The sequence below is a fragment of the Pan paniscus genome, chromosome 7 (genome assembly GCF_029289425.2).
Source record: "Pan paniscus chromosome 7, NHGRI_mPanPan1-v2.0_pri, whole genome shotgun sequence".
Classification (NCBI taxonomy): Eukaryota; Metazoa; Chordata; class Mammalia; order Primates; family Hominidae; genus Pan; species Pan paniscus.
In genome coordinates, this window is record NC_073256.2 from 122,784,948 (window position 1) to 122,806,479 (window position 21,532).

The 21,532-nt window shown below is 35.9% G+C and overlaps 1 protein-coding gene across 3 annotated transcripts in view; it reads left to right on the forward strand.

Annotated features, from left to right (window-relative positions):
• ZFPM2 (zinc finger protein, FOG family member 2) overlaps positions 1-21,532 on the forward strand; it is a 557,988-nt gene that overhangs the window by 188,837 nt on the left and 347,619 nt on the right. For all 3 annotated transcript variants that reach the window (XM_034966473.3, XM_034966475.4, XM_034966476.4), the window contains one exon: positions 6,834-6,935. In XM_034966473.3, coding sequence (XP_034822364.1) covers positions 6,834-6,935 — 102 coding nt within the window. The remainder of the gene's footprint in view (positions 1-6,833; positions 6,936-21,532) is intronic.

Here is a 21,532-nt window from a genome sequence, read left to right on the forward strand (position 1 = left end):
TTTAATGAAAGTTTTTTAATCATATGAAACTACTTGTTCAATCAACCCCTTAATAGGTTGAATTACAAAATTTTCATCTTGACATTTTCTTTTTCTATCAGATACTGGATGAGAATGATCAGGGGTAAATTTGGCATATACTGAATGAAGGAAAGGACTTCACTCAGTTGAAGTACTTTTCAAACTCTTTAGCATCTTAAAATGTCTTCTGGATTATACTCTTACCTCATTGAACTATCTAGTTTCACCACCTTCAAGCTGCCATGTTTCCTGCACAATAACTTAATTACCATAATCTTTTCCTATGGGACTCTTTGGGAAGGTGGCTGCCATTTTTAATGTTAAAAATTGTTTCTGGCCGGGAGTGGTGGCTCACGCCTGTAATCCCAGCACTTTAAGAGGCCCGGGTGAGTGGATCACCAGAGGTCAGGAGTTCGTGACCAGCCTGGCTAACATAGTGAAACCCCGTCTCTACTAAAAATACAAAAATTAGATGGGCATGGTGGTGCGCATCTGTAATCCCAGCTACTTAGGAGGCTGAGGCAGGACAATTGCTTGAACCCAGGAAGTGGAGGTTGCAGTGAGCCGAGATTGTGCCACTGCACTCCAGCCTGGCAGGGAGAGACTCTGTCTCCAATAAAAAAAAATAGTAATAATAAAAATAAAAAATAAAAAGTTGTTTCTAGTCATGTAGCCTCAGGATATTAAACATACAGAGTTCAGTTTCACATCTTCAAATTTTCAGGTATTTATTGGTTTCTTCCTCCAAGAAACTTCTGTGGCATCAAGTCTGGGTTTGTTGTCATGCTTGTGTGCTCCTATCCCATCATGAAATTCTCCCCTCAAAGCACTCATCACACCAGCTTGCAGCTCCCTATCAATCTGTCTATATCCTACACTGGTCTATATGTGATAGATGAGAGTAGTCATTTGTTTTGTATTCTCAGTGCCCAACACAGTGCCTGGGCCTGAAAAAGCTGTGTTTTAATGAACTAATAAAGAACACTTTGTATCACTTCTCTTTAACAGAGGTGAACATTTATCAATTGAACTGTATCATTTTCTTTAAGTTCTAATTTTTGTGGTAACTCTGATTACTCAGCAATGTATTCTTCCAGACACACTCCTTTCTATTTTTCTCATTACTTTTTCTTCCAAAAATATGTAATTTGCTTAATAAAATATTTTGGGGTAGACTTAACCATGGTCTCACAAAAATCGGGAGAGAGAATGTCTGAGACATGAGTGTTGTTATGGAATGAATAAGGGAGAACTCAAAAGACCCGAAGTCTGATACGGTATGTTCATAGGAACTTAGTCAATATAGGTTGATTACTGTATTTGTATCACAGGGTCATATCAGTCCCCCCACTGAAATACCTCCAGTGCATCTCATTGCAGTCAACATGAAGGTAGAACTCCAAAATTCATTATATGGCTTCTTCATGGTCAGTCTCTTTTTGTGCTTCTGGTCTCTGAATTTCTATACGTCTTACCACTTGGAATTATTCATGAACTATCTTAATTGTAGGTTTTTATCAGTGGCTACTGCTCTCATGCATATTGCCTATTTCCCCAACTAGATTATATGGTCCTCAACAGAAAGCACTGTTTTTTTTTTATTTTTCATATTTCTCATTGTATTTTCAAAAATGTGTGAGTAATGTTAATGATTGATTGAATTTTGCATAGCACCATATATTTCCAACTAAAATGTAACAGTAAGATGCAGGAAGGCTTACTCCTTTGTGTGAATTTAAGGACAATACAGTTAATACCTGAATATAAAATAACTTCTCCAAGTGGTTCTGCTTAGATTTTATTCTCTGTTATCTGGGCACCTGGCCATATAATTTTTAATAGTGTGGCCTCATGGTTGTTTGTTAATGGGTTGCTCTGGGATTATTATTCAGGTGTTCATGGTTCTCTCCTCAACTGGAGGAGAGTTGTAAAGAGAAAGGATGTTTTGGAAAGAATGCCAGACTAGCAATTAGGAGACTCAAATTTAATTTATAATCTTGTACAAACTGCTGTTTTTGGTGGCCTTTATGATGCCATAGCCCTACTATCCTGCTTGTTGGGGAAAGGAGATTTACATAAAACTGCTTCAATCTGCCACCCCTGTGATGTGTGAGAAGCACTTATTGCTGGAACATGATATTTGAGGAAGTTCCTTATGCAGAAACTAATATGGTAGCTGTAAGACCATGGATAAGTTATTGACCCTATCTGTGCATCAATTTCCTGAATAGTAAATTGATCTAATTTGGGCTACATGTTTTCCAAAGTCCCCTCTGGTGCTCAAATCCCTGTGTTTCAAGATTCATAAGGAATAAGAAAAGTGCTTGGAAGGAGTGGATATTATTTAAAAACTGTAGGGTATATTCTCTATTCTTTACCATTGGGGAGAACAACTCCTTTTGTATACATCCCTGAATTAGCTCCCAGAGTGAAACTCCATTTAGTCTGTGAAAATGTAATCAAAAGGTCACTCACCTAAGTGGTAAATAATTGTGTAGATTCTAGCTTCCGTGAAAAATTAAGTATTGGAAAGGTCAATGTTTCCCCAAATTGGGTCAGGTATCCCTAGTGGCACTCAAGAAGATTAAGATGGTAAACTGATATTTTATTAAATAGCCTTGAATCAGTGGTAAAAAAGTTCTCAAGTTTCTTATATTCTTTGTATATCAGTGAGAATGTCTCAATTTCGTATTACCATTTATCACTTAAATACTCCTCTAGTACTTGCTACCCTTTCTAATACAAAGCAATGAGATAGAAACTTGGAGTCTAAATAGAGATGGTAGCTAGCATTTAATAGTATTATCTGTATTTTTGTTGAATCTATTTTGTGATTACTTTCTATTTTTGGCATGTGATACTGATTTTCCCTTTGTAGTAGTGATAAAGTTTTTGTTTTTCATATATGTTGTTTGTTTTTAAAATAAATTTTTGGTTTTTTTTTTTAGTTTATGAAATCAGTTATTAAAAAGTGAGTCAATTGAAAGAAAGTAGCACCCAAAATATTACATACATGGTGACTGGCCCCAAATCATAAAAGTAGCATAAGAAGTTGGGAAGAAATGGGGTGTATCAGTAAGAGTCCATCAGGAAACTGATGATGTGGTCACTGGGTTTAACTAAAGGCATTTTGGTGAAGGGATAGTGCACAAGGTGTGGGTGGGACTAGGGAAACGAACCAGGGATGGGAAGCATCTATGGGTCCACCACAGTAGGAAGCTGTTAGCACTTCTGGTCTCAAAAGACATGAGAGAAGATGCAGGAGCAGGAGGGCACCATAGAACAGGAGCTCTAATTCTGCCATACAGTCACTGCTAGCAACTGAAGACCATCAGGAAGGAAGGGAATAAGGGATGAATACCTGACCTCTCTCTCCTCCTACCTCTGATCCTCTGCTATGCTATCAGTGCCTCCGGTGGCTGAATTCAAATCAGAGGCCAAGGGACGGGAGCGGTGGCTCACGCCTGTAATCCCAGCACTATGGGAGGCTGAGGCGGGTGGATCACGAGGTCAAGAGATCGCGACCATCCTGGCCAACATGGTGAAACCCCGTCTCTACTAAAAATACAAAAAAAAATTAGCCAGGCATGGTGGCGCCTGCCTGTAATCCCAGCTACTTGGGAGGCTGAGGCAGAAGAATCACTTGAACCCAGGAGGCGGAGGTTGCATTGAGCCGAGATCGCACCACTGCACTACAGCCTGGGTGACAGAGTGAGACTCCATCTCAGAACAAAAACAAACAAACAAACAAACAAACAAACAAACACCAAAAAAACCCCTTGGACCTTACCTTGCATTTTCATTTGTCAACTTACTCTCCTTAATTGTGTTTTTATTTTCAAAAAGGGACTGTCATTTTCTGTAACTATCATACTGTACCTACCACAGTTCCTTAAACATAGTAGATGCTCAATAAATATTTTATGGAGGGAATTTCATTGATATTCATTCTGATAATCCGAACAGGCAAAAGGAGTGAAAACTGTCTCAACAAAAAAAAAAAAAAAAAAAGAAAGAAAGAAAGAAAGAAATCAGAGCCCAGGGGCGCCCCGGTGTTGGAGTCTATAGGAGTTCAGGATCCCTAGGTCACAAAGCAGGGCCAAGAAGGAAGAGAGCAGATTGGAGCCAGCAAGAAGGGACAAGCAGAGAATGTCCAGGAGACATTAGGGTTCTCCACCACAGCTAACATTGTGATTCCAGTTATGCCAGTCTGCTAATTACATGACATTAGTTCAGTACTTACATGTATGTAGGGGTGATATTCAAAGACTACTGGTATGGCCTGGGATCTGACCAATCCAAATGGATACCATAAACCTCCTGCTCACCAGGCTTTCATCACATAGTTTCTGGATTGAGAGAAGCAGGAGGAGGCTCAGTAGAGAAGGGCCAGAGCAGGTACAGTCAGGCAGAAGGGACCTTGGTTAGTTCAGGGCTAGCGTCTATGTAACCTGCAAAATGGGGCACAGAAGATAAACCCTTTTTTGTTCCTGAGACTTTTTTATGGTGTGCCTTTATGCTTGCTAAGACTTGGTCTTATTTGTTTTAAAAATGTTTAAAAAATTTGTTTTGAAAACTTGGGGCCGGGCGCGGTGGCTCACGCCTGTAATCCCACCACTTTGGGAGGCCGAGGTGGGCGGATCACGAGGTCAGGAGATCCAGACTATCCTGGCTAAGACGGTGAAACCCCGTCTCTACTAAAAATACGAAAAAAAAAAAAAAAAATTAGCTGGGTGTGGTGGCAGGCGCCTGTAGTCCCAGCTACTCTGGAGGCTGAGGCAGGAGAATGGCATGAACTCAGGAGGTGGAGCTTGCAGTGAGCCGAGATCGCGCCACTGCACTCCAGCCTGGGTGACAGAGCGAGACTCCGTCTCAAAACAAAACAAAAACAAAAAAACAACAACAAAAAACTTGGACCTTACCTTGCATTTTCATTTGTCAACTTACCCTCTTTGTGTTTTTATTTTCAAAAAGGGACTGTCTTTTTCTGTAAATATCATCCTGCACCTACCACAGTTCCTTAAACATAGTAGATGCTCAATATTTTATGGAGGGAATGTCATTGGTGTTCATTCTGATAGTTCTGAAAGGAAAAATATTTTCAAAAATATTTCAATTTAAGACATGGGATTCAGTGATGTGGTTTATGTATTTTATTCTTTAATATCCACTAGAATCCATGCTCTCTGTTAAGTAAACTGAGTTCAACAGAGCTGATCCTGGGTTTCTACATTCCTACTCCTTACCTTTATTACAGATTTTAAGTTCATTTTATGAAGCTACACATAGAAATGAAAATAAAATGTATGGAATTTTAACTTCAAAGCTCATATTAACATCATGTTAAGTGTCATTCATTGTAATCATGATTTCCTGAAAATTCTGTATTTTCTAAGTAACTTTGGAAGTTCTTAGAAGTTCAGTGTTTTTTTTGTGTGTAATCATATAAAGATTTAAGTGGTATTAGAGAGTTGGGAAACTGGAAAATAGTTATTGGATACTTCAGAGAAAGCTAGATAGGCAAGCAATTTAATTTAAAAATCTTGGCATTATTGGCTGGGCACAGTGTCATACCTGTAATCCCAGCACTTTGGGAGGCCATGGCAGGTGGATCACTCGAGGTCAAGAGTTCAAGACCAGCTTGGCCAACATGGTGAAACCCCATCTCTACTAAAAATACAAAAATTAGCCGGGCGTGGTGGCAGGCACCTGTAATCCCAGCTACTTGGGAGGCTGAGGCAGGAGAATCGCTTGAACCTGAGAGGTGGAGGTTGCAGTGAGCTGAAATTGCACCATTGCACTCCAGCCTGGGTGACAGAGCGAGTAAGACTCCTTCTCAAAAAAAAAAAAAAAAAAAACAAAAACTAAAAAACTTGGCATTATTAAATTCAAGGCATAGTTGCTGTGATTTTAGTATTCATGTTTTTTTGTCTTCATACTTTCTTGTTATTTTGTTTTTATTTTATTAGCATTTATGGCAAAATATTAGTTAATATTTTAAAGTATGCATTATATTAAAGTGGACTACTTTTCTTAAAAGCAGCACATACTTTGTTACATTATCACTTAAAATGAAGGTACTCATTAATTAGACTTTTTGCTTTTAAAATATGGTTGTATCATTAAGGTTTCTCCTTTGCCATAACTATATTTTTGCTCAGAATGTTACTGCCTTTTTAATGTGAAAATGATGGCATAAAATTGTAGAAACTAGCTGTATTTATTCAAGCAAAAATATAGGTTTATAGTTTCTTTTATTGTGAGGAGTTGAGTCACTGGCTAATCATTTAATTATGGCCTTTTCCACTAAATTTTTAAAACAAATAAGACCCAGTCTTAGCAAGCATAAAGCTGGGGAAAAATAAAAGTGTTCTTCAAAGTAATCTAAATTCAACCAAAACCATAAATATGTCTTATTCTATGATATTTATTTATCTGCATCTTGTCTTTAGAAAAGTTATAATTTGGAAATCAATGAGTTAAGTTTTTCTGTATTGAAAGTCTTAGAAAAAATTATAAACTGCAATTTCATTTTCTTCTGATATATATTAATAACTCCAAAGGAAAATTTACATGGAAATGTTTTTATTGTTTATAGTACTTCATTCATTTATTGATAACAAATACTGATTTTCTTTATTGTGAAGCCACAATAGATATCAAAATAATCATGAAGATTTATTAGTGTAATGACAATATGTATAACAAACCTGTAATTAGATATATGGTAAGGACATCCCTTTATAAGTGTGTGAATGTGAAAGAGAGAGCTTTGCTCATTTTCTTTCTCTCCTTGTGTTGGTGTTATCCAGGTGATGATGAAGGAATCCAGGAGACAGCAGAATCAGATGGGGACACACAGTCAGAGAAACCGGGGCAACCTGGAGTTGAGACAGACGACTGGGATGGACCAGGTAGGAGAGAATATTTAAAATTCAACCGTCTTTAGTACTGTTAGAAATACACATTTTTCTTTTTTTCTTGAACATTAGTTAGCTTGCAAAAAATGTTTTCGTGTGTGCTGGTTACATGAGAGTTTAAATAAAGATTATTATTTTAAAAATACTTCTTAGATTTTTGTTATATAAATTATAAAAACCAAAGTGCTACCTCTGCTTGAAGTTTCTGTCATTTTTTTCTTTCATCTTCATGTAAAATTAGTCAATTCTACTTGCTTCTTTGAACAAAGGATCTTTAAGCTACATCCAAATTTAAATTGGGCACACTATTAAAGCTTACAAACAAGAAACAATAGTACTTCAAAGAACTATCATTTTCAGTTTAGTCATGTTTTAAGTCATAGGTTGAAACATATTTAGAAGTTTAGAAAATATCAAAAGATGCCCCCTTTTGATTTAAGGTTTGAGTAACATTTTCATTTTGATGAGGAAAATTACATTTGATTTTAATGATCTTGACATTTAATCATTTAAAGAAAAACAAAAACTGATCAAAATACTCCACCACACCAATATAAATGTATGTAAATATATAACAGTCAAAAGAACTCTGCAGAAAAAAGGCTTTATATTTGGTGCCAAGTAATTTACAATTGATAGTATATTTATAAATGGAGACTATTATGTCACAAGGTTTAAGAATATAAGTGAGTTCTGAGATAGTTTTAGCCATAATTTCCAAAGCAGTAACATTTTTCATTAAGAAAGATCCCTATATTTCAATCACATTTTCACCCTTGCATGACTTTGCAAATTGCTCTCTGCTGTACGTGAAGAAGAGAGGAACTCCAGCAGTAATTTTCTGAAACCAGCAGCTGGAAAATATAATGCAAACAAAAATGAAGATACAGTATATCTGATTATTATGATGTCATTTCTAATGTTATTCATCATACACACAAATGTTTGTATTCTGTATACTATAACATAATGCTATACAAGATTTTATATCAAAAATGTATTATATTTAAAGTACCTTATTACCACATTTTAAGAGTTTGAAGGAAAATATAGCCTTCTGGCATTTTCACCTTATGGCATGATGCTTCTTCTCAATGTGGGGAAAGATTCCCTCGATTAAAAAAAAAAGTAGGAAAAAGATTTTCGGAACATCTAGGTTTTGTCATGGAGGTTACCTTTAACTTAAAAACAGTGAGTGAACTTTTATATATTATAGTTCCTTTTTTTTTGAGACAGGGTCTCACTCTGTTGCCCAGTCTGGGGTGCAGTGGCATGATCTCGGCTCACTGCAGCCTCCACCTCCCAGCCTCAAGTGATCCTCCCACCTCAGCCCCGCAAGTAGCTGGGACTTCAGGCATGCACCACCACAACTGCCTAATTTTTATATTTTTTGTAGAGACTGGGTCTCACCATGTGGCCCAGGCTAGTCTCAAACTCCTGAGCTCAAATGATCTGCCCGACTCATCCTCCCAAGGGGATTACAGGCATGAGCCACTTCACCCAGCCTCTTACAGTTCTTTTCTTTTCTTTTTTCTTTTTTTTTTTTTTTGAGACAGAGTCTCACTCTGTCACCCAGGCTGGAGTGCAGTGGCATGATCTCGGCTCACCACAACCTCCGCCTCCCAAGTTAAAGCGATTCTCCTGCCTCAGCCTCCCAAGTAGCTGGGACTACAGGCATGTGCCACCGCGCCTGGCTAATTTTTTGTATTTTTAGTAGAGACGGGGTTTCACCATATTAGTCAGGATGGTCTCGATCTCCTGACCTCATGATCCTCCCGCCTTGGCCTCCCAAAGTGCTGGGATTACAGGCGTGAGCTACCGTGCCCGGCGATAGTTCCTTATTCATAGAATTAAGTGTGTATATGTTAATTTAGAAGTGTTTTTACATTTAAAAGTTTAGTTGGCCTTTTAGATATGCCTGCTTGCGAAAAGGTACATTCTGGCTTACTCTTATGATGGGGAAAATTTGTAGGGAGCAGGTTTTTATCTTTGTTTATGTCTGGGGCCCATAGCTTTTCCAGTGACTTGGGAGTAAGTAAGCAAATTTTAGGGGATAAAATGCCAAACACATGCTGTACACCCAGTGCTACCTTTTTCAGGAAGCTTTTCAAGAAATAAAGTTGTATTTGTGGCTAAAAAAAGAGGGGGAGAGAAAGTGAGCAAGGTGAAGAATTATGCTGTCATTAAAAATGAAGAATTTTCCATTTTCATTTAAATTTATTTAATGTATTTAATGTAATGTTTTTATTTATTTGCTATTGGTAAAAAACTATACTCTTTTCTGGGCACATATGGTTATGACAAAACTTTGAAGAGAAAATATGTATCTCTAAGCAGGTATGCCTACAAAAAAATTTCTTCTTCGTCTATTATAAAATAAATAACAATTTTTTTCTCTATACACATTTAGCCAAAAAAGGGGTTTTACTATTATGAAAATCCCTGAATTGAAGTTGATTCATAACAATATCTATTTATTTACTTTTCAAGGTAGAATATTCATTAATTTCCTTTAATCAGGAGATTAGGGAGAAAGTAGGGGGTATTTCGTGTTTTTGCTATTGCATAAACAGCAATTACTTTGATGTTACTACTGCAAGTTTTGTTATTAATGAAATAGTATTGGCATTTTCCAACTGTAGTCAGAGAGAAAATTGTGCAACTCTTAGTGACAGTTTCCAAATATATTGGAAAATGGGCTTTACTGATGGTTACCCCATTTACCCTGATATGACTATTACACATTGTTTTCCTGTCTTAAAATATCTCATATGCCCATGAATATATACACCTACTATATGCCCACAAAAATTAAAAATTAATAAAAAAAATAGGCTTTAGATTCCATGGGTTTAGGTTCAATTCTGGATTTAATACTCACTATCTGGGAGATTTTTGGCAAAAAATTTGGAAGTTTGGCAAAAAAAAACCAAAAACCTGTTCTCACTTTACCTATATCCTCATTTGTAAAAAATAGAAACTAATATTAACAACTCTTAGAGAATTAAATCAGATCATATACATGAAATGCCAGTGATCATTATTGTGGCTTTGCAGTTGTTGAGTCTTGAAGCCGAACCTTTAGAGTTTCTAATGCCCACTAGTATGTCTGATGAAATAAAGAGAAAAGTTTTGTCATACTAATTGAGTTTAGCCGCAAATTATTGATTAAGATATGAGGTATTAAAACAGATTTGGATTTCAAGGTCTTCTAATTTTAAGGTTCTCCACCTCAGTTCTGACAGTCACCCTAAGAGAGATGATTTTCTCTAAAAATAGAACAGAGTCAAAGGATGGGAAAATTATCTAAAGAATTTGAGGCATAGAGCTGACGTCATTTAAGATGGATCAGGATTTATCTTTTTTTAAAAGAGTTTGATTGACGACGACTCCACAACCTTTCTTGATGGCTGAATTAAATAATGAATCAACTCCTGTCTGAAGTGTTCCATTTTATCAAATGCAGATTCCACAGTGGAAAGTACTTTTTCCCTTATGTTATTCAACTAAAAGATATGTTTTGTTATCACTATTGCTCACACCTTTGTTAGCTGTTATGATTAAGTGGAACCTAAACAATCTTTAAGAAAATTATCTTACATGTAAACATTTCTATGGTGAAATTCTTTCATGTTTAAATGTTTGTGATTCCTGTTTAAGTATACTTGAAGTTCCTATGAATCTTTCATGGTTTGAGTGAAAAGCTAGACACACTAAGCTAGTAAGGTTCAGGCCAATATAAAAGTCATTATCTCCTTATTTCAGTACCTCTCAAGTCTGTTTTTTCATGAAATTGTTCTTTCTTCCTTATAAAATTTTACTTGGACACTTCTTTGCTGGAATCTAATTCACAGAACATTTGCTCTTCACTATTCTGGTTTTTCATCTGTCTTTGCCTATATTTTATTTATCTTATCTGTCTTCTTTTTAGTAAACATCTTTTCTTTTCTTTGTCCTCACAAATTTTGTGTTTTATCACTCTCACAAGTTCTTCAGTTTACCAATATTCTTATATGTCTAATTATTCAATAAATATTTATCTTGCATTTATTGTAATAATTGTTAAAAGCACTTGGGAGAAGTTCAAGGTGTAACATGATGCTGTCTGTATTCTCATTTTTTTGATGTCATTTCCCTCCTGTGGGCTTCTTTAATTATTCATGTACCATATTTGAGTCACTGATGCAATAATTAAGCATCTCATAGAATGGAGAGTAGAGTATGGTTTAAACTACAGAACGAAGTGTACAGATTTTAGATTCTGGCATGTTAAGTTCAGAAGTTCAGGCCAAGCTTCAGTTTCCTTATCTTTAAAATGGGAATAATAATAGCTTGAAATACTGTGATTTGGATGAGATTTGAAAGAGATGATATTTACAAAGTATCCAGCACAGAACTTGGGAGAGAATAGGACTTGCTAAACGTAAGTGGTCTTCCCTTACCCTAGGACTGAACTTTGTTAAACACTTTTCACTCTGTCCTTTCAGACTGACCAATGGTTGGAATGTTGACCTTATTTTGAAAATAGTGTTTACATCCCTGGCGATCTTAAGAACCACATTCCATGACTGAAGTCTGTTTTATGTACTCGTATTTAGAAGGAGACTAGGGAAAGAAAATTTAGGTAAATCTTTATAAATCTGTCATCTACCTTTATGAAACAAGCACCTTAAAAGTCACATCTTACTTACATCAACTTTCAGTATGCTAATTCTCTGAATTACCTTATTAAAACATGGTTACTACTTTTTACACTTGAGAATAGTGAAAATCTGATTTGTCTGGTACAATATTGCATGAAATCTTGGTCTTACCATCAGGCTTATAGCACCTATAATTGAAACTTCCAGGAGCTCTAATAAAGGAAAATACCATGCTACTTAAATATGCAAATAAGTACATGTACCCCCCCCCCCCATAACGTGTTAATGCAGACATACACAGGTATAACATTTTGAGCAGGTATTGAAATTCTTTGACACAAACTTTTCAGGATAAGTATATACCTCTATTTAAATAGATTTTAATATTTATATGTTAAGCTTTGGGTCATTTCAATAAAAATGAAGTAGAAAATCAAACACTATATTGATGATTTGATGAATTAATAGAATAAAATTAGTAATCATTTTTTGTATTATACATTTTCAAATATTAAAACTTGCTGCTACGCTGATAAGTCAGAGTATCCATCAAAGGTAAATTATTTTGGGGTAATGTCATGAATGGAGAAGACCAAAAACATTCCCTCTGTTTATATCTTGGTTCTGCCACTTACCAATTTTGTGACTTTGAGCAAGCTATTAACACTCCAAGGCCTCAGTTTCCTTGTTTGTAAAATAGGGCTAATAATAATAACTACCTCATTAATGAGATTTTACATCTAAAGCATGGATCTCAGAGCTTCCTAAGTGCTCAATTAATTACTCTTAATATTACTTTTACTATCATTTCAGCAATTGTACCTGTGTGGCCATTACAATGCCTTACATGTAATAAGTCCTTGTTAAACATTAGTTGCAGTGAGTTAATTTGGCAAATGATTTTGCAATGTAAAAGTCATCGTAGTATTATATTAAGTATGTTCTATTCCACCCGACTTAAAACATGATTCAATTCAAGAATTTTTAATGTAAATAAATTTTCAAAAATAAATGTCTAGGGCAAAATCAGACCTGTCTACTTGTTGCATCTTGACTAAAAATTGGTCAAGGTATCTGTAAATAAGTTGCTTTATACAGTTGCTGTTCAACATTATGGATATATACAGATGATCAGGCAAGTTCTGCTTTGTACTTTAAACTAGTAAGATGATCACTTTTGCATAAAGTGAAACTGTAGCCAGAAGACCACTATGAGATAGAAGCACATACTTAATGATACAGCTTTTTCCCCCTCTTTACTAGTCCAAAGAAGGGCTTGAAGATTACAGTTCTGATTTCGCTTCCTTTTTGATTGGGAAAATGTGGTAGATATAAGATCTGGGAAATGCCATTTGAAGTAAATTAACAGAAACCTATGAAACATAGTTAACCATAGATATAGTCTGACAGTAAGAAGAGTATTGTGAGAAGCGGAGGAAATCCTAGAATGACTGTGTATTACTCTGACAGTGAATTGGTATTATCTCTGCTATCAGATAATGCAGTTATCATTAATTTTCACATTTGCATTTCAATCTTTGGAAGGAAATGACTCTTGCCGGATGAAGATAAGAGCTCTGTACCACTATAATGAACCATCATTTTATCTCAATGCTTTGTGTCCATATGAAAATGAGGCAGAGAGGAATGTGTGTGTATGTGTGTGTGTGCTCACGTGTGTGTATTGGGGGGGTCAGGAAAATATTATAACAAAGTGTCAAAAACTGGTACAGACTTTTGAGCCCTTTATGAAACAAGAGGGGGTAAAAAATAAATCTTCTATAGTGTAGTTAAGTGGATATCGGATTAAAAGATGAAAGCCTGACTCTTTGTAGAACAGAATGCCACATGAACACAGTAAAAAAGTTCTCTTTTATTCCCTACTCCAGTTTGCACTCTCGTATAGAATTAGGACAGACATAAACACAACCGAAAAGAAAAAAAAAAAGTAGGTTGGATCACTGGAAAGACAGCTAATGTCTTTGATTCATAAACAACTTTATAAAGTATACCAATTTATTATTACTATTATGATGATTATACTTCTTCAGCTGTGTAAGAATGGGAACTAAGTATATTTAGATAGTGGCTTGTTTTAGAGTTTGCAAACATCTAATTTGTTTACATAAGTTAAATTGAGAAATTCAAGTTAAAGATAATGAATTTGAGATAAATTTTCCTTGGACCTTTTCATTGCAGTGACCTTTTCATGAGACACAGTACTGGAAAATGGATACAGTGTCAAATTTTATAATTATCTTATGGTCCCCCAAATATATGACAGTTCACCAGTTATTTACAGTAGAAGCTCCCTCTCTAAAACTTACTGATGAAAGCTATTTTGGGTTGGGTTCTATACCGCCAAATTTATATGTTCAAATTCTAAACTTCAGTACCTCAGAATGTGGTGTTCTTTGGAAATAGGGTTGTTGGAGATATAATTGGTTAAGATGAGGTCATGGTAAAGTAGGGTGGACACTTAATCCAGTATAACTGCTCTTCTCTGGGAGACATGCAGGAGAATGCCTTGTGGAGATAAAGGCAGAGACCCCAGTGATACTTCTACATGCCAAGGAAAGCTAAAGATTGCCAGTAAACCACCAGAAGCTAGAGGAGAGAGGCATGGAACAGATACTTCGTCACGGCCCTCGGAGGGAACCATTGCTGTTGACACCTTGATCTTGGACTTTTAACCTCCAAAACTGTGAAACAATGAATTCGTGTTATTTCAGCCACTCAGCAAACTGACACAGGAGCCAGGAGTTAGAAAGAAACTATGTGGGCAGTCACTTATATGCTTCCCAGGCATACTTTTTACTATAATTTTTAATTTATTTTAAATATTGTCTAAACCTATGAAATATGTTCACAAAAATATATTATTTCTATGAAAACTGTGTTGAAACCTTCAAAAGACTGGATAAAGGAAAATCACTAAAAAATCTAGGTATGGTCAGAAAACTTTGAATAATTTGCGAGAAAAATCTTAAAAAATATTAAAGAAACTTCACTTAAATAGCTTTGCAAAAGCTTTTACATCCTCCATTCTAATGAAACAAACTAGAAATCATACATAAAGGATGTGAATGCTGTTTATACAAGTGAAACACAAATTGGTTGGTCTATATAAAATTCTAGACCCTATATCAAAAGTTTGATGCTTTTATGCATTATGAAGTAAAATATAATGCTTATAACGCTATTTTAAAAACATTTCTATGGTTTGAATAACCACTACCCACCCCAGTTGTGTCCACTAACAGGGTTTTACTGTGTTCTTTCTCATTGAACCATAATTCAGCTTAGAATGCATCTCAACAGGGCACTTTAGAAAGACACTACGAGTCAGTAGGAATTGGTATATAAGAAATATCTTTGCCATTCTTTTTATAACCTCCATTATTAAAATGTATGCACTGTCCAGGCACGGTGTCTCATGCCTGTAATCCCAGTGCTTTGGGATGCCTCGGTGGGAGGATCTCTTTAGCCCAGAAGTTTGAGACCAACCTGGGCAATATTGTGTAACCCTCATTTCTACAAAAAATTTTAAAAAAATTAGCCAGACGTGGTGACTGGCACCTGTGGTCCAAGCTACTTGGGAGGCTGAGGCAGGAGGATTGCTTGAACCTAGGAATTTGAGGCTATAGTTAGCTGTGATCCTGCTACTGCACTCCAGCCTGAGCAACAGAATGAGACCCTGTCTCAAACAACAACAACAAAACAAAACAAAACGACAAACAAACAATCCAAAATTATGCATTAAATATTTATATTGGACCAGGGATTATTGGCATTGATTTCCTTGTACCAGTATTGTGCTCTGCAAATATATGTGGGAATAAATTGACTCTCGTATCTGGAAAGCTGAAAGAAAGAAGTAAACCTGTTTTGTTTTTATTTTGTCTGGTTTTAAAAATAACTTAAGTGGGCTTAAAATATAAGTAAAGATCAACACGATATGCATTAGAAGTAGTTTAAAATCATGAAAAGTAAAATAGATGCATAGAGATATAAACAATTTGATATTAATGTGCCACAAATTTGGAACTAAATTACTAGAAGGGTAATATTGACTGAGTACACAGATAAATTAGTTAGGGCAAGTTTACGTTTTCAACTACATATTTAGTATCAACTATATGCAACACTCAGTGGTAGGCCCTAGGATATACAGCAGTAAATAAACCAGAGTGGTCTCAACTTCAGAGAGTGTATGTTCTACCAGAAATTGAAAATTGTTTTAATAATGATTTTTGAGTTCTTATTGCATATGTGATATCTGTTCTCTAGAAGTAACTTAAATGATACCATAAAACTATATTATCAGTGGTGGGGCCAGCCCAGTCTGGTGGAAAGAGATTCAGTAATGACTTCTGTGAGGACCAATCATTTTTAACTTAATTTGTTTTTATTTTTATTTTTTATACTTTAATATGCAAAGTTTTAAACACGCATCAAAGAAGAGGGAAGAGTACAATGAATTTCCATGTACCCATTGCCCAACTTCAAAAGTTATCAACTTTTAGCTAATCTGATTTCATCAATTCCTTCTAAATTTTTTTTTCTGGAGTTTGTTTTGTTTTGTTTTTTTCTTTTTGAAATGGAGTCTTGCCCTGTCATCCAGGCTGGAGTGCAGTGGCCCCATCTCAGCTCACTGCAACCTCCGCCTCCTGGATTCAAGTGATTCTCTTGCGTCAGCCTCCCTAGTGCGCCACCACACCCAGGTAATTTTTTTTATTTTTAGTAGTGATGGGGTTTCACCATGTCAGCCAGGCTAGTCTCAAACTCCTGACCTCAAGTGATCCACCCGCCTCAGCCTCCCAAAGTGTCTAGAGTATTTTAAAGCAAGTTTCAGAAATCATGTCATTTCACTCACGGGTACTTTGATAGTCTCTCTAATAAATGAGGACTTTTGTTTTAAACAAATATCAATATAACACATAAAAATATTCTTAATATTATCTAAAACTCAATTCATTTTCAAACTTCCCTACTTATCTCAAAAAATGTCTCGGGTTGGTTTATTGGAATCAGGATTCAATAAAGATCCATGTATTGGTTTATATGAAAAGTCTTTTCGAATGGAGAGCAGTCTCTCTCCCCCTACACTCACCCCCCCACCCCCATACGCACACTTATTTGTGGAAATGAATTAATTTCTCCGGGAGTATTTTTCATATTCTAAATTGGGTAGATTGCATCCTGGTGGTGTTGTGTAGCATGTTCTTCGATACCCCACATTTCTTGTACATTGGTTGTTAATCTAGATCCTTGAATAAATTCAGGTTCGATATGGTGGGCATCAGTACTGCCTACACATTGATTGGTGCTTTTTACTGCTTTATATCAGCAGGCACATAAAGACTGGGTGCCCCACTGGATGCTCCAATGCACTATCAGTACAAGTGTGTGATGTACTATGTGGTAGGAATGCTCACTTGTGCTATCACTAACTTACACTTGCAGTGATAGTATCGTGTATCAGGTGATTTAGGTGTTTCAGCCTGATCCGGTGTTTGTGAAGTTTCTGATCAACTTTTCCCTAACAATTATTGCCAGGATCCATTGTATCTGTAGGATTTGCAAAATGCTGGTTTTCACATTTTGTCATTTTTTATGTGAATTTATTAGCTAAAATTATTATCTTATGAAAATCTTCCCTTCGTCCACTATTTGGTTTTGCCTAAATACTGTTCATAAAGAAAGGGGAGGATAAATGCATCGTTCTCATTATTTAAAAATTTTTGGAATAGTGAATTGGTACCTTCACCCTCCAAAAGTGACTAAGACCTCAGGGTGGTTTCTGAGACATTTTGATATGAACATAATAGACTTTGATAGCCTGTTTACACCTGGCATGATAAAATGTCAGAGGTTCATCTTGTTAGTTTTCTGTTCTAAACCTGGGGTGAGCTGTTTCTCCAAGGATCGTGGGTTACTATTCCTGGGATTTGGTACAAGATGAGCATCTCAAATCTGAAAATTCAAAATCCAAAATGCTGAGTGCTGACATGGTGTTCAAAAGAAATGCTCATTGAAGCATTTTGGAATTTTGATTTTCTGGTTTGGGATGCTCAACAAGTAATGCAAATATTCCAAAAATTTTTTAAAAATCTAAAATCCAAAATATTTCCAGTTCCAAGCATTTCAGATAAGAGATACTCAACTGGTATTTAAAGACCTCAATCTAGGTAAAAGGGGTGTAAAGTATTTATTTAAATTAAGATCTGAAAGAGAAAAAGGCATTATTAGTTGGACAGAACGTGGGAGGGGGGTTTGAGCAAAAACTGGGATTAGAATAACCTGGTCAGAATATGCAGCATTTTCAAAACCGTTGTCACGAGAAGGAAGGTGAATTCAAGGCCATTGTGACTGGAGCTAAGAACACCAACCAAGAGAGTGGTATAAGATGAAGCAGGGTTCAGATTCTTCAGTGCCTTGTAGTCTGTAATACTATTATTGGATTTAAACTCAAAGCCAATCTGAAGACATATAATTCAGAGAAGTCACATGCTCATATTTGCATTAAGAATAAAAAAAGAAACGACTCTGATGACTATGTAGAGAGTGGACAGAAGGAAATAAAAATTCACTGGCCTTATCAAGAGATCACAGTGGCTTGTAGAGAGCACTTTATATATTTGTTAGTGTCATTATATGTGGCTTTCTCTATGTAGAATATCTTGACACCATTTACTGAGGTAAGAAAGACTAAAGGAAAGGCATGTTTATGGAGTAAGATGATGAGTTGGATTTTTAATATGGCATGTTTTTTATTTATTTGAGATATCCAAATGGAGCTGTTGAGTAGAACATTGGTAATATAGCCAGGGGCTTGGAAGAAAGGTCTGGGGTAGAGATAGAAATTGGAGAGTTAGCAGTGTACTCATGGCAGTGGAATTCTTGGGAGAAGATGAAATTGCCTAGTATAGAAATATAAACCAGAGGGCTGCAAAACAAACCTCTATCCCCTAGAGATAGGAGACAGAAATTCCCTATCTTTAGGGGAAGGCTGGAGGAAGAAGAGTCATCGAAGAAGACTGATAAGCAGTGGCCAGAGAAGATGGGGAAAACCAGGAAAATGTTTTTTTTTTTTTTTTTTTTTTTTAAGAAGGAAGGGGCTATGCCTGGCTTAAATGGTGCTGAGAGGCCAAGATGGAGATTTAAGAATTTCCTCAAATTTAATGACATTCAGATATTAGTGATTTTATCTAGAACTATTTCATGGAGCTCTGGTGGCAGAAACCAGACTGTGGTAGGTTCAAATGAGAGGGAAAAACAAGCACATGGAATCAGCTGTAGTAAACAACCATTATTGATAAATAAACATATAAAATATTTATTGTCAAATAAATATGTAAAATAAATTTTCTTGGTAAATTAATATATAAAGTACTTCTTTAAAACTCTCTGGTAATTGATTAAAATTATTCATTATCATTTACCTCTTATTTTTGCCTAAGAATTTTCCAGACTTCTGAATTTAGGGGTATGCTTCCAGAGAAATTTGTATTCCTGTATTAAACTACTCTGAATCTACTATCCATTAGCTTTATTAAATTGTTTTAGTTTTTCTTCAGGTTTTCCATAGTATTATTTCTTTTATTGCTTGTTTGTTTTGAGACGGAGTCTTGCTCTGTTGCCCAGGCTGGAGTGCAGTGGCATGATCTTGGCTCACTGCAACCTCTGCCTCCTGGGTTCAAGCGATTCTCCTGCCTCTGCCTCCTGGGTTCAAGCGATTCCCCTGCCTCAGCCTCCTGAATGGCTGGGACTACAGGCTCACACCACCATGCCTGGCTACTTTTTTGTATTTTTATCAGGGACCGGGTTTCACCGTGTTAGCCAGGACAGTGATCCACCCGCCTGGGCCTCCCAAAGTGCTGGGATTACAGACGTGAGCCACTGTGCCTGGCCGTGTTATTTCTTTTAAATTTCATCATTTCAACCTTTGTCTCTCAATAACTTTGGTTTATCAAATAGCTTATGATTTTTGTGAGGTTTATCATTTTTAATGTGCTTGATATATTACATTTGCTAACAATAAATTATATAATATACATTTGTACTATGCATTTGATATGTTAGAGGTATGCTTTCTTTTTCAGTAGCCAAACAGATAACAGCCAGTATGTTGTTACTGTATTTTTGTTGTTGTTTTAACCTCAGTAGCACATTTGGACCTTGGGTGTTATCATATCTTTGTCTTTATAATAAACTCGTGCACTTGTTTCTAAGATTGATACTTGGAGCTTGCAACTTATTCACTCATAAATGTAACTTACATATGCTTTCTAGATTTTGTACTTCTTCCCCTGCACCTTGGTAGACCTACATTGAATTAATTAATTTAATTAGTTCAAACATTTATTGAAGAAGAACTATGCAGTAGGCTCCCAGGATCAAGCGATGACTTAGTCTACCTTCAAAAGCTCACAGTACAAAGGAGAAGATAGACAAATGATGAGATAATTAAAACACATGGCTGCAGGTACAGTGATAGAGGCATTCACAATGTGCAGTGTGATGCTGGTGGTAAGACATGATGCTGATGAGGTAACACAGGAAATAATGATCTCGTCAAGCAATCCCAAGGGAGTGGTAAATTCACATTGGACCCACTTTAAGTTGTTACTCATAGATAGAAAATGGTTTTTGTTTGTTTGTTTGTTTTTTGCAAGTCTAATTCCATAGCATGTGTGGTAAACATGCCTTCATTTTGCCTGCAGAGAAGCCTTCACTTCCCAGCTAGACCTGCTACCTGGAAGGCACTGTCCTTCCTGTCACTCTCATACCTGAGGAAAGGACAGACTCTCTGAAAGACAAGGGAAAATACAGTTTCCTGCAGGCAGAGAAGGGACTCCAGATTTAGACACGAGGCTGCCTATTGAAGATGCGTTACATCTACCAACTATATAAAGGCAACAATAAAAGGGTTTGGTAAAAGATTAGCAAAGAAATCTAACCAGGGACCCTGGTGGCCTTACTGGTCTTGTCTGGTGTTTGGAAGTAAGGCTGACTTGGCTCTTGGCTGTTGGAAGTTTTTGGAGAGTTTGAAGGGAATAAGAAAGGAGCCTCAAGGGATGTCCTCTGAACTTCTTGCCTACAGCAGAGTCTTTTTGACAAAATTCCCATAGGCCGTATATTAGGTGTAGTTAAAAGAAGATTGCAAAGTGTTGCATGTTTTCAAATTTTTAAAAATTTAATACAAGGTCACATACAAGGAAGCAAAGAAAAGAGCATATTTCATCTTAAACATACCTTTATCTTTGGGTAAATACACAAAGAATCAAAGATTCCTTTTTGTTTTCATGGCAGAGAATCAGTTGAAATGAATGTTACACTCCGTGTAAAGATAGTTACAACCTTACCGATGGAATGAAATTAAAAAAAAAAAAATTTGTTTTCCCCCCATTACCTTTTCCATATTAATCAATGAAGATTGTTACATTTTTGAACATTGTATTAATAATATAAACTAAAATGAAAACAACAAATAGACAAATATATTCTATCAGGGATGGAGACACGTTGCCACTTACAGAATTAAGTAGGCTGTATGCCAAATAATATAAAAATGATTGAGTATCTGAAATTGACTGCATATTTTCAGTATGTATTTTTAATAAGCAATGCATTATTTCATATGACATTACTTTTAGTTATATTTTCTCTATAAAACCAATTAAAAGAAAAGCAAGCCAAAAGAAAAGAAAAAAGAGAAGCATTTTCCATCTTCAGAGTCTTTGCTCTTTCAGTTCTATTTTTTTAATTAGATGTTTTCCAGAACATTATCATATTCCTTAGTAGAGAACATTTTTTTTTTTTTACTCTGTAAGTTGAATAAGGGGGACATCGGGTTCCCTTGCCATTAAACAATAATTATAGTAATATGATTAAAGCTACAGTTTCTTAATAGGGTGATAAAGGAAAAAAACTTTAAAGAAATTA